At 33.7% G+C, this 15,216-nt stretch overlaps 2 protein-coding genes across 2 annotated transcripts; both read right to left on the bottom strand.

Moving 5' to 3' along the window:
* Positions 1 to 8,787: 8,787 nt before the first annotated feature.
* LOC145687273 (uncharacterized) lies at positions 8,788 to 10,629 on the bottom strand. The gene has a single exon (XM_081760747.1). The coding sequence runs from the start codon at positions 10,627 to 10,629 to the stop codon at positions 8,788 to 8,790; it is 1,842 nt and encodes a 613-aa protein (XP_081616873.1).
* A 492-nt stretch (positions 10,630 to 11,121) lies between these two features.
* On the bottom strand, positions 11,122 to 13,845 carry LOC145687272 (uncharacterized). Its single transcript, XM_081760746.1, has one exon. It carries the CDS (start codon positions 13,843 to 13,845, stop codon positions 11,122 to 11,124), a length of 2,724 nt encoding a protein of 907 aa, XP_081616872.1.
* Positions 13,846 to 15,216: the final 1,371 nt, after the last annotated feature.

Genomic DNA, 15,216 nt, shown 5'->3' with positions numbered 1-15,216 from the left:
TTCTCGAAAAAATGACTAAGATACAATTCTGTTATTAGCAGTGTTATTTGCATCTACTTTACAAAAGAGTGTGATATTAAAAAAAATACCTGCAAGGAAATGGAAAATTGACTGTTTGCAAGAAAACGATTTGACATTGTAACTGAGACGAACACAACAATACCTTACCTTGGTCTAATGTCAAGTCATTTAACATCAAAAATTTATTCGGATTCCCACAAACTTATTTCCAGAATCCTCTTGCATTGTTTGTTAAATATATGGTCAAACATATCTTGAGGATGTGAACTGTAGCACATTTTACGTACTGCGAACCATAGAATGGTGGAGATGAACTACTGGAAAAGTGAATAAAATTTTGTTGTGAAATGACTTGATATTAGAAAGTTTATTTCATGTTCGTTTCAGTTACAATGTGAAACGACTTTCTTGTAACTGAGTTAATTAATTTTCCATTTCTATGTAAGTATTAAAAAATGACATCTTTACTAAAGTAGACGTGAATAACGCTGCTAATAACAGAACTGTATCTAGTCATTTTTTTCCGAGAAGAACAACTAGAATAACATCTAAACTATATGATGAAACTTGAAGAAATAGTTATTCTTCTTACAGAATCTATTAGAATTACTAAATAAAAATTCCCTAGAAAAGGTCCCTCACTGCACAAAATTCCCCGTCTCGATAGATTAGGCATAACGGGAAATAGACAGAACGGGAATTCCTGTTCTGCCTAAAGATAAGATCATTGAAAATATGTTCTACAAAGTGCTGGAGGGTCTTTAGGCAGAACAGGAATTAGGCAGAACGGAAAGACACCATTTAGTTTATATGAAGCATTAATGGCCATACAGTTTCACTTTTACCTGTCTGTCCGTGTTTCATTCTCACATGGATATGGAAGTTTTTTTTTTTTAAATTCTATTCTTACTAGTCTTTCATAGTGTCATTCTAATTTCAATTTATATTATTGTGCGTTTTAATTCGTATAAAATTAATGCACTTTCTGAGCCAGATCTGAGAAAAATATTCCCGGAAATTTCTCATAACAATGCACAACTATGATCGAAAGGAGTGATTTTGAATCAAGTTTTTAATCTGTTTATTTGTTCGTTGGTTAATTCGAAAATCATTAATTACAATCATTTCAGTATGTTGTAATACAAGCATCATATGAAATGACGAGCATCGTGCCCACCATACAAAAAAAAAAAAAAAAAAAAATATATCTTCTTCAGTTGAAATACGCCACTTTGATTTTAAATGAAAATAATAAAGCATAATATAAGTTTAAACAATTTAATCAATAAGACAAATACAGTGAATTATTCATCTTAAATTCACTTGTTTCATGTATGTCGGTCCACTACGTAGCATGGCGTTTCAGTGTACATATTGCATGTAACTGCAAATATAAGAAAAAAATAAGACTCCACGTAAATCGTGCATTATTGTTTAGAATTCAACGAAACGCATTGGAAAAAAAATGGGAAAGTGAAAATCAGGAACACATACAGAGTGGGAGGGACTTTCTAGGCACGCTGCCTCTTTCCACCAAAATACAGAGCTTTGAAAATATATAAAATTAAAATATCAGAAATTATTTAAAAATAGTACACACATACACACATTAATTTTGGAAATATTTAATGAAAATTAAATTCACATTTTTTTTTTTACTTTACATATGGACGAAGTACCTTGTCTTGCCAACATCAAAAAAGAGACGTTGACAAAAAAGACAAAAAGAGACCTAAAAGCTGAAAATCGACAAAATATACAAAATATGCACTTTAAAATTACCATTTATTTATTTATTTATTTATTTTGGAACGAAGTCTAATACTCTCTGTACTTGACGGAAATTGTGTCAGCGATACCACAGACAGAAAACAAAAATATGACATTTCAATCACCCTCCTTGTTAGCTTGAAAAACATATTTTTTTCAAGTTTCACAATAATTTTCAACGTAAATAGACGCATTTGATGATTTTCATGTCCTTAAAGGAAATGTTTACCCATTTCTGTTAGCGGATTCTGGTTACCTTTTCATATCCTAATCCATCGCGCGGACAGCCTAATATTTATATAAAGAACACAAATCGCAAACTACTGAAGATTTTGAACTATCTTAAGTCTCAGTAAAACTATTAGGCATGTACCTTTTAAAGTTAGTGAATCGAATTCGTATTCAGACCTTTTTATCGGTCTCTGATGTCTTGGTAGGGGCCATCTTATAGGTGGCATTTTAATTTTTTGTCAAAAATTTGGGGGGTAATGCCCCCATAACTCCGCCCAAGCTTATAATACAATGTCAATAATAACTACAAAACATTTTAACAATAATACAAACTGTATTAGATTCTTGATGAACATATGTTACACATATTCAAGTCTTATTCTGTATACAATAAATGTGTGAAATTTAATATTAAACCATGTCTTAAATAAATATATAATAAATTACCAGTGTATCGTGTCTCCTATAATATTTCGAATCTATAAATAAAGTGAACATCATTTTTTTTTTAAATTGTCTGTTACCACGACAATTACTAATCTATAACTTGAAATAGATGTAACTGGCGTATTTAACATTGATGGAAAATCGCTCCTTCTAAAAAAAAAAAAAAAAAAAAAAAAAGTTACTTTGTAATGATTTCATGGATCACCATGTGAAGTTTCAACAACAGAAGGAGAGGCAGGAATAGCTACTGTACAAGTGACAATGTAGCAAGCAATTGAGGTGACTCCTCTCTCTGGGTGGTGAATGATCCACGAAAAGAGATAGGAAGTGGAGGGAGTAGAAGAGACCAAAGAATGGATTAGAACTTTATCCGCTTAACGGGCAACCAATCGCCGCTGGGGAGCAAATCATGACAATCGTGTGTCTTAAGATCCGTACCGTAGACGAAACTGGGTGTAGTCCAAACCACTGGCATCAGATCATTGTAACACATAGTTACAAACAGAGTTGCTAACTTTAGCTTATTTGACATATGTCGTAGATTTTAGGTAATGAAATTTATGTTCCTGGTCTAATTTATATAATTTTTCTGTTATGTTCGCAAAATGACTCCAAATTTTGCATTTTTTCCAATAGAAGAAATCAGCTGAGACGTAGTACGAGGAAGCTTCTCAGCTTGCGGTAAGTGAACTGCTAATGATGGCAGAATACCAATTGCTTATCATCACAATTGTATATGATTCATTGGATAAGATAGAAAAAAAGTTTAGTTTGGCTAGAAATAGAGGAAATAAATGAGGAATCAACAGAATCAACAAAGAAACTCGACCAACCTAGTTTCTGCTTTAAGAGTCTTCATCCAGGCGAAATTAAAATACTGCTAATTTTACAGTAATTATGTGATATCTTCAAATAGATAAAAGATAATCGAAATGTGGAACAAGAGCGCCCTAGACAATATTATTTTACATGAGAAACCGTTATCATGACTCACTTATCTGCTTTCGATTTCGAGCCATTTTGAAAATCGGCATTAATTTTCGCGTTTCTAAACAGCTGAAAACAGAAAGCCACTAGGTGACTTGTGATAACGGTACCTCACGCAAAATAATATTGTCTAGGGCGCTCTTGTTCCATATTTCAATTATCTTTTATCTATTTGAAGATATCACATAATTACTGTAAAATTAGCGGTATTTTAATTTCGCCGGGATGAAGACTCTTAAATAATTGATGACTACTGTCGTTACGTAGAAGTTTGTATTAAAACCTAGATTTATATGTGTGTCCGAACAAAGATATAGACATGTGTTTGAGGAATTGGAACAAGAAATAAAGCGAATGAAACTGAAAGTAAATGAATGGAAAACACAATATACGATAATCTCAGCCTGGAAGGCAAGAAGAAACTCTAGAAACTGAAAAATAGGTCAGCAATTATTTGAAGGAGTAGATAAGCTTAGCGACCTCGGAAGCATTATAGACAATAGAAATAACACAAGCGCATGTGTACGCGACAGAATACAAATATAAAATAAGAGCATACCACGCCAATTGCCAAATATTCAAAAGGAAACTAATATAAAAAAATACGAAATGGTAAATATACAACACAATAACAAGACCGGTGATCATGTACTCCTCAGAAACATGGACAATTAATGTAGAAATAGAAAACTTGTTAAAACGGTTCGAGAGAAGAATACTACGGAAACCATACGGACAAGTCAAGAACGGAAACGTATGGAGAAAGAGGTACAACTATGAATTAGAAGACATCATCAAGAATCAAAATATAATAAGATACATTAAAAGCTAATGAATTAGATTGTTAGACCACATGGAGAGAATAAGATATTGAGCAATCCCAAGGAAGGTGATTGAGGGAAAATTGTATTGCAAACGGACAGTAATAAGACCAAAGAGAAGATGGATAGAGGTGAGATCTCCAAAAGATGAAAATAAGAGGATGGAAGCAGTTGGCCCAAGATAAGAAGCAATGGAGACCAAATCTTACCCCGAGATGTAGCGCCGAGGAGTAAGTAATGAAGTGTACTATCAGCTAATACATACTACAAGGACTGAACAAAGTAAGATCAACCAAATCCAAGATTCGAATTGCTACGAAATAAATCGTTCCATTTCTTCATCGAAATTGCCAAGCATTATTATTGAAATTTCATTCAGCAATTACGATCAAACAACAACACCAAATCTCGAATATTAATCTATCAATGAAACAGTATGTTTCTGTGTCTGTCTGATGTATTTTCCTCGTAATCTCATACTTCCAAGTGTGCAATACATTACATTTATTGAAGAGTATGTATTTTGTAATTATCTTTTCTATTCTCAAACACTGAATTTAGTTCATCGAACGGGTTATATCTCCCTATAAACATACACAATTTCATATTAATTACGATGCAATTAAAACAAATACAATAAAAACTCATAAAGTTTACAGCGAAACACAGTGTAAAGAAATTCAGTGAATTCTTACGATAAATAAAGAAATAAACTTATGAAAGTTTATGTTTGACAAATAATTTACTAAATTTCTCACTTGTCATGTTACAAAAGTGAGTAGCCATATGTTGCATTAGTATTATCTGTTTTGCTTCTTATTTTTTTTCTTTCAAAATTCGTTAAAGTAACTTGTCGTCATTGTTCTTTAAATTCAGATTTAAAATCACTCTACCTACATTTAGATTATCGAATATTAAAAAAAATAAAACTAAAAAAACAACGCACTTTAACACGAAGATCAACAACTTTTTTTTAAAGGTTTGAACAAAATCATGATTTATGTGAAATGCATATTTATGTGCACGTTACTAAATTGATTTGGATACCTTAATGACTGTTAATCTCACTGTAAATGAGTTTCATATGCAATATTTTTTAGGGTCTTATTTCCTACATTCTTTGTACACATTACAGACCTATATGCATGACATTTTTTTTTATTTTAATGCCCTTTGTTATACATGATTATTTGTATGAAATTTGTAATCCTTCACCAGTATTAAAAATATGAGTTGCGAACTACTCTGTAACTTTGGATTCAACCTGTTTTAGCAGGTGTTTGAAACAAGAATCACGCACACAATAAGCACGTTTGCTCACAACTCGACCTTTCAGCAGGTTCCTTATGCAGTAGACTAAACTTTGGAACAGGGTTATTCAGATGTTCAGAATTCACTTGTACTAGCCAAATGTGTGCGTTCCTATACGGGTAGGAGGTCCATAATATGATCTTACAAGTGGGTAATATGTGTGCTTTCTACACGCATGATCTCGGCTTCAATTCCTAGTGGAAGTATATGACTAGGACATAAACCCGAATAGAGATCCAGATTCAACTTTAAGCAGTAGCTCTTGTCGCATATAACCTCAGTGCTGGAAAGGGACTTTCAAATTGTAATTAAACAATCAATATCGTTAACATATTGTTATTTTGTTCTATACTGTGTTTTATTATTTGCTGTTATTAAATAATATCCCACATATTTTTTTCCATTAACTTGAAGAATATATCCTATGGGAATAAAACTGAACACACGCATAACTTAGTTAGCACTGGCGGGAACACTTTTTTAACTTTGGAGTTCACAACACTGGATCCACTTCCGTAGAGAGAAGAAGCTGGTGTGTCCGGGAGCTGAAAGAGGAAGGATTTTGACTTAGATGTGAAGAGGATTCAGAAAGCTTGCAAAGAAATAGAGAAAACATCAACTATTCATATCTCGAAAGGAACTTGTTAGCTTCCTACATTAAAAAAAAAAAAAAAAATGGTGAAAAAATCTCAAGAAGTCATGCAGGTTTGACATTTGCTTCTTTTAACATATCTTTTATTTTCTTTCTTTCATTATTCACGTCTTTTTTTCTCTGTTGCTCCAATCCCCTCTATTTGGAACGTGGGCGTCAATTCTTCGTCCTCTTGCTTCCTTCTTTACTACCGTTTTTCACATCCTTCTCTAACGAGCTCTTTCGATGGACGTGGGCGAAAGGAGCGATGATAAAATTGTAATACCAAACGTAAACAACAAGCAATTTTTCCTTTTTGTTTCATAGGTACGTGACCAAAAAGAGGTCATAATACTCCTGCAGACACATGTGAAACCAAACTTTATGGATATACAATATGAGATGGCAAATTTTAATTGTGTGTTCGTCTGTTGCTTACGTTATGCATTACTTTTGAAGGGCTGAAACATATTTCTTCTGTCAGTTTCAAGTTGTTAAGAATATTGAAATTCGAATACAAGTTTAATAATAATAATAATAATAATAATAATAATAATAATAATAATAATAATAATAATAATAATAATAATAATAATAATAATAATAATAATATCTCTTTCGATTCAACATTACGTTATTAATATAGGTTTTCATCCCGAAAACATAATAAAATAATAAATAAGTGACAAAACATATTTTGAGCACTAATAACATTGCGAGTCTGCACTTATTGAATTGTTCTTGAGAAATAGTAGTCAAACTCTTTTATTTTCCTCGACACTGAAGTTTATAGTTGTAATATATTGTACGTAACTAGCAATGCATGGGTGCATTGTTGGGTTGCATAATACAACATCTATGATAATTACCCTAAATCACTATATGGGTTAGTGCCAAAGGAATTTCTACTGCTGTATCAAGTAATTCTGTCATTTCCTGGGGTCAATATCAGATTGCGATTCCCCTTCTCGCGTTCCTGTCGCGACGCCGTTGATAGGTCATAAGCTTATTTATCAAAACAAACTTGAAATTTGACGTTTTACTTCTAGATATGTTTTCCATATTGTTTGCGCTACCAACATCAAGAAGCGATTTAGCTAAAACTGAAATCAACAAGTCTAGCACCTAACTTGCTAACTCTTAATGATGTAATTAATTGGTCAAATTTCACAACAAATAACAATTGGTTGATTCAGATCGGAAGTCGAATATTGCAAGAATAATTTTAGATCTAGATTCGAAAGGCAAGCACACAATTATAACTTTTTTATTATTATTATTTTCCTTTTGGTTATGAACAGGCGTATAAAATGAGACAATTGTTAAAAAGAGACGGAGGGAATATTGTAGAAATATTTACAAGTCTTTATTATTATTATTATTATTATTATTATTATTATTATTATTATTATTATTATTATTATTATTTGTGTACTTTCCGATCTAAACCGAAAACTTCGACTTTCCATTCCATTGGTAAAGAATACTCATAAATAGTTTCCTCATTTTAAAGAACTGATCTCTATTCAAAATTACTCATACTTGCACTTTGCACATGAAAACACCTAATCCTATAAGAAATAAGCACAATAAGTATTATTTCCGATAAATGAAAGATGATTAAAGAAAGAAGAAAAAAGAAAAAAAAGGAAAAAAAAGTTGAAAAGAAATCGTTGCTAATCAATATTTTCCTGTAATACCATGAGTGGAGTTAGGAATTGTGTGCTGGGGACAGACCTTTTGTCTGTTGGGGGGCACGGTAAACACAAATGAGAATTGAATGATCTTACAAATGGGACTTTTATTTTTTTGTCAAAAAGTTGGGGGGACAATGCCCCCATGCCCCCCATAACTCCGCCCATGTGTAATACATGTACAAGTATTAATCTTCAATGCTCTTAAAGTTAATTATATAGGCCTATTTTAAACTAGCTAATGATTTGCGTGTTATTGCGTGCAATAGTTTTCGTTTCATCTTCTGTATCTTTCATAGTAACTCGTCTAAACTCGAAGTCACGTACGAAATTATAATATCTTGTATGGATATCTCACAATGTTAGTATATCACCACCACGGCCATTTCTTCCATTCCATGTTAAGCACCAAGACACGCTGAAACACAAAACATCGAATTTAATATGTCCATCCGTAAAGTGTCCCGAGATATGGACATATTGTTATAATACTTGCGACCCTCACCGCTTTTTCTGTCCTCCTTTTGTCTTCCCTTCTGAAATAAATATCAGAAAACGTTGACAAATGTTTTTGTTTCAAAAGAAAAGTTGTTCGTGGACTGTATTATTTTGAACACAAAGTTCGTTGCACAATATACTATTTATTATATTGTAAACACACAACTAAATACACTAATTGCTATACATAAGCAACTACACACTATGCAGTCACACACGCCACGTTGACACTTATAAAGCACTATAAATTCTCCAGTGTTGCCAAATACAAAACAAAAGAATAATGAAATGCGGCCGAACATACCGCCCACCTTGAAATATCATTTCAACACTACATATAATTCTACACATTACTCTACACTACACATTCTACATATTATTCTTCATTAAATGGAAGAGGAGAAATTTTTACAATTGGTCGTTTGAAGACACCTTTGCTAGTTTTAATAGTAACAATTCTAACAATATTATCTACACCAGGATGAACAGCAACTACTCTTGCTAAATTCCAATGTTGAGGAGATGTCTTATCTTCCTTCACTAATACTAAATCATTGATCTTGATATTAGCACGTTTACACCACCACTTTGGCCTTTGTTGCAGCCGAGACAAATATTCTGTTTGCCAACGGTTCCAAAAATGTTGGACCAATCTTTGAGTTAATTGCCAGCGTGACAAATGATTGATTTTTAATTCACACAAATTTGGTTCAGGTATTGCTACTAATGCATCATGAATTAAAAAATGACCAGGAGTTAATACCTGATAGTCATTAGGATCAGAAGATAGAGCAGTTAATGGTCTAGAATTTAAACATGCTTCAATCTGACACAAAACTGTATACATTTCTTCAAATGTGAGTACAGTGTTACCAACTACACATCTCAAGTGGTACTTGACAGACTTTACACCAGCTTCCCATATGCCTCCAAAGTGAGGTGAGGATGGTGGATTAAAATGCCAATTTATAGATTGCATACTGAGGTAATTACATACAGACTCTTTTGAATCACCATTCGTTACAAGTTTCAGTAAGGATTTTAATTCTCTGTTTGCACCTATGAAATTTGAACCACAATCACTGTAAATATCAGTAGGTTTTCCCCTTCTAGCTATAAAACGTTTCAAAGCTGCAATAAATGACTCTGTTGAAGCATCACTTACCAATTCTAAATGGATTGCTTTGACACTGAAACAAATGAAGAGTGCTACATAACCTTTGAACAATTTTGAATTTCGACTTTTCATATTTTTTAACATTAGTGGACCAGCATAATCTAAACCGCAATGCAAAAATGGACGAGTTGGTGTTACTCTACCAACAGGAAGTTGACCCATTAATTGGGAGGCTGTTACACTTGACTGTTTGTGACATGTTACACAACTTTTTACAATCTTCCTTACAAAGTCACGACCACCAATAATCCAAAACTTTTGTTGCAAAACAGATAAAAGTAACTGTGAACCTGCATGAAGATGCTTTATATGTTCAGATTTTACAAGAAGTTCTGTAATTCTAGCATGGTTTGGAAGTAAGATAGGATATTTGAAATCATATGTTACATTAGCATTTTGCAAGCGGCCTCCAACTCTCATGACATCATTTTCATAAAGAAATGGATTTAAACACAATAGTTTGCTATTATAAGGCAAAGGTTTTTTCATACGTAAGTATTTTATCTCAAGTGGATATTCAGATTCTTGAGCTTGTTTTATCCAATGCATTAATGCATTTGACAACTCCTTTGTAGTTAATGGTCCACTACATTTTAACTCCTGTTTACCTTTACTATTCCTAATAAATCTTTTACACCAAGCAGTAACACGAACTAACTTAGATAATGATGAAAATTTATCTACTATTGTACAGTCAACCTTAATGTGCATGTTAACAGTTGAAGACTTTTGCTCACATTGAACAGAATCTAGCTTTTTGCAATTAATATTTACAATAGGTAACTCTGATTCCATCAACCACTTTGGTCCATTCCACCATAGTGAATAAGACTCTAATTGTGACGGATTCAAACCACGAGAACTACAATCAGCTGGGTTGTCTTTGCTCGATGTGTGCGCCCATTTAATAAAAATTGATTGTTGGATCTCAGATACCCGGTTAGCCACAAATGTTTTCCATTTACTCGGACATGAAGAAAGCCATGCTAACACAATAGTAGAATCTGTGTAACAGACAACCTGTTCAAACTTGATTAACATTGCCTTAATGACCGTATTGACTAATCTACATAACAATACTGCAGCACACAATTCTAACCTAGGTATTGATATTTGCTTTATAGGGGCAACTTTGGTCTTTGCAGCAATCAGGTATACTTGCACATTTTCAGATGTATCTATACAACGTACATATGCTACTGCAGCATACGCCTTTTCACTAGCATCTGAGAACCCAATTAGATCATATTTCACAATATTTTCAGAAGAAATACACCTTTTGATCTTAATCTGTCTCAACAATGGCAATTCTTGACAATATACTTCCCACGAGTGAGCAATATCATTCGGAAGTACGTCATCCCATTAAATTTTTAATTTCCATAATGATTGTAGCAACAATTTTGCAACAATGGATACTGGAGATAACCAACCAAGCGGATCATACAATTTTGCAATATCAGATAGTAACATTCGTTTTGTCATTATTGACTTATAACTGGGAACAACAATAGAAAATGAAAATGAATCACTTCATGGATTCCACTGTATACCTAAAGCTTTTACATTCTCATCTTCATTAAAACAAATTAACGACTGAGTTTCTCTTAAGTGAGAAGGTATACTATTTAGCACATTCATGTCGTTAGTAGACCATTTTCTTAATTCGAAACCACCTTTGTGTAATAATGCTGTTAATTCTGAGTACAATGCCATTGCCTCACTACTATCAGCTGCACCTGAAACTAAATTATCAACAAAGAAATCATTCATGACTAATTCTGCAGCTCTGGGATAACAATAACCTTCATCTACAGCTAACTGTTGCAAACACTTTACAGCCAGATACGGAGCCGAACTGGTTCCATAAGTAACAGTTAACAATCTAAAATCACTAATAGGTTGGTCAACTGTTTCTCTCCACATTATTCTCTGGTAATCAGAATCAGTTTGATCTACCTTAACTTGTCGGTACATTTTTGCTATATCAGCACACATTGCAATAGAATGCGTTCTGAACCTTAATATTAATGGGATAATATCATCTTGTAATTTTGGACCTACCATTAAGTTGTCATTGAGAGATACTCCACTGCTAGTTTTAGCACTACCATCAAATACAACCCGCAATTTAGTGGTAGAACTACTTTCATTTAAGACACAATGATGCGGCAGATAATAAGATTCAGATACAAGCTTATCAAGTTCTACATCAGGAATTTTTTCCATGTGACCTAAGTCTAAGTACTCCTTCATGAAATCACAATATTGTTTACATAAATCAGGATCTTTCTGTAACTTACGTTCCATCTGGCATAATCGCTTTACTGCTGTGTCCCGTGATACACCTAGAGGCTCAACATTTTCTTTAAAAGGCAATTTTACAATGTATTTGCCATCAACATCACGTTTGTAAGTTTCAGCAAAATACTGCTCACATGTTTGCTCTTCAACGGATAAATGTTGTACAGTTGGCAACTCTTCTACTTCCCAAAATCTTTGCAATGTTTTATTGAGATCAACAGAAACAAAATATGACTGAACACTTGATGTGTTATTCGTTAAGTTAATCTGACCACACAATACCCAACCTAACACCGTTTCAATGGCAGACGGAGCTCCATTCGTACCTACGTGTCTCCCACTGAGCAACAATAATGGGAAAACATCAGCACCTAACAACACATCAATAGGGCCGCTTTTATTAAACTGTGGATCAGCTAAGTTTACTTGTTTCACAATTTCCCAATTACCTATATTTTGAATAGTTACTCTGGGTAAGTTACTTGTGATTCTTGGGACTACTATTGCTTTAGTATGAATATTATTATTACTGTACAATGACTGAAAACACAAATCAACTATTGCATGAGAATTTCCAACGTTAGAACCAGTAACACCTGATATGCTCATGTTTATTTTCTCTTTGTTTATGCGTAATTTCTGAACGCAGCGTTCAGTTACAAACGATAATTCACTACCACAGTCGATAAGTGCACGAAATTGTATCAACTTATTTGCATTATCTTTGATATTTATGACAGCGGTGGACAACAACACCTGAGGAATTAGTTTTTGATTTATAGAATGAGAACAATTGACTTGATCTACTTTATCCTTCTTTTCAAAATGCAATAAAGTATGATGTTTTTTGTTGCAAGTGTGGCAACCCTGCTTCACACTACACTTATTCACGGAACAATTTAATGTCAAACAATTGAAACAAAGCAAATTCTTTTTCACAAAACTATGCCTATCATTCACTGACATATTTATGAACTTTTGACACTTATATAGCTTGTGGTTATTTTTACACATGATACATGACACAATTGGACTTGAATGATGCACTAACGTGTTGCTCTTTTTGTTTGTTTTTAAAGCAGACGTGTCTGCCGGTGACCTTGCACTCACTGCAGCTAACGCTTTGGCACGTTGTAATATGAACTCTTTCAGCTGGTCGAAAGTTGGTTGTTCGTTTTTCTTCAATGAAAGCTCCCATTGTTTTCTGGTGTTCTTATCTAGCTTCTCACCCACATGGTAAATTAAAATCACATCCCAATGTTCCACTGGAAGGCCCAAGGATTTAAGTTCACACACACACTGAACACTATTGTCAACCAATCTTCGTAACTCACCTGATGACTCATTCTTCACAGCTGGTTGAGTAATCAACTTGCTCAAAATATGATTTGCTAGCTCCCTCACGTCTTCATATCTTGATTTAAGTAACTCCCATGCTACTTTATAGTTATCATCAGATATGGAAATAGACTGCAACAATACAGCAGGTTCTCCTGATACAGCTGTCTTCAAATACTGCAACTTTTGAGACTTTCCTAACCGATTGTTATTATGAACAGCAGCAACAAATAAGTCACGAAACGATAGCCAATCTTGCACTCTACCACAAAATGTAGGAAGTTCTAAGTCTGGCAACTTTACATCTGTGCACTGTTTATTAGATGTATTTACCTGTTCAGTATTAGGTGACTGCATATTGTACAAAATTTCTAAGACAGAGTCCAACTTATTTTGCACTTCATTAAATTCTCCGTCATATGTTGCAAACTCACTTTCACCACCCACAGAAATGAACTTTGTAATGAGCTCTGTGCAATCGCCATGTAATTGCGTAGCACGTTCAATGTACAGCTTGATACTGAAATTAGGCTTGTCTTTATTCTCGTTCACTTTATGTGTTAACCTAGTCACTTCACGTTTCAGGACAGTTTTCTTACCTATGAGTTCTTCCATTGTTATAATTCTGCACCACTTTGACAATGCACTACAAAATGAAGATACTGCGCCACAAGTTCGCAAACCACACACATGCACAACTGGAACAAAATCCGGCCCGGAGGACCACTTTAATGTTCGTGGACTGTATTATTTTGAACACAAAGTTCGTTGCACAATATACTATTTATTATATTGTAAACACACAACTAAATACACTAATTGCTATACATAAGCAACTACACACTATGCAGTCACACACGCCACGTTGACACTTATAAAGCACTATAAATTCTCCAGTGTTGCCAAATACAAAACAAAAGAATAATGAAATGCGGCCGAACAAAAGTCCAAGTCATATTTGACGTACCTAGTCTTATGAGATTCCAAGATATGGAGATCTTATTGCAACCATCTTCCATGTGAAATTTCAAAAGAAAAAAAGTATTAGTGAAACATTCCGTCTTAAATGTTATACACTGTCCGAATTTCAAGTTTCTACCTTCTTCATTTGATGGGAAACATTTGAATCCCGCTCTCCGTTGAAATAGTCATTTCAGTGGAAACGTATGGAGAAAATCACTGAAGTTATTATACTTTTGGCATAGATATTGAAACAACCTACCTCCGCAGAATACGCCTTTAAGAGGCTTCATCACTGCGAAATTAAAATACCGCTAATTTTACAGTAATTATGTGATATCTTCAAATAGATAAATGATAATCGAAAAGTGGAACAATACCTCCCTAGACAATATTATTCTGCTTGAGATGCCGTTATCATGACTCGTTTATCTACTTTCGATTTCCAGACATTTAGAAAATCGGCATTTATTTTCGCGTTTCTAAATAACTGCAAACGGAAAGCTACTAGGTGACTCGTGATAATGGTATGTCATGCCAAATAACATCGTCTAGGGAGGTCTTGATCCACTTTTCGATTATCTTTTATCTATTTGAAGATATCACATAATTACTGTAAAATTAGCGGTATTTTAATTTCGCAGTGATAGGGACTCTTAATCAAATTGGTATGATTGCAAAACCCAGCTTAAAGTAGGTACTAACTACCATCCAAAAGCCATTTCAAACAGGTCAGATATATTCCCGACCTCCCTCCCAAAACTATGAATTCAACACAGACAAATCCAAATAACTTTTGACATTTTATTTCCCCCCCCCCCCTCTGCCGTTGGGGATGAATTTGGACTTAAACGACACTGGGAGCATCATAATTCATTTCAGCAACCCAGAAAACAACGGTTTACCTACTAATATCAGCAATTTTGCATTATTTATGCATGTCGCACCTTCCAACAGGCATTTTTTTTCTAAGATTGAAATACATAAGTCTACCAAGTTTGGTTAAAATAACTTTAGACGTTTCAG

The sequence above is a fragment of the Thermobia domestica genome, chromosome 6, assembly GCF_964235325.1.
Source record: "Thermobia domestica chromosome 6, izTheDome1.hap1.1, whole genome shotgun sequence".
Taxonomy (NCBI): domain Eukaryota; kingdom Metazoa; phylum Arthropoda; class Insecta; order Zygentoma; family Lepismatidae; genus Thermobia; species Thermobia domestica.
The sequence above is the reverse complement of the archived record's forward strand: the minus strand, read 5'-3'. Positions and strand labels throughout refer to the sequence as shown.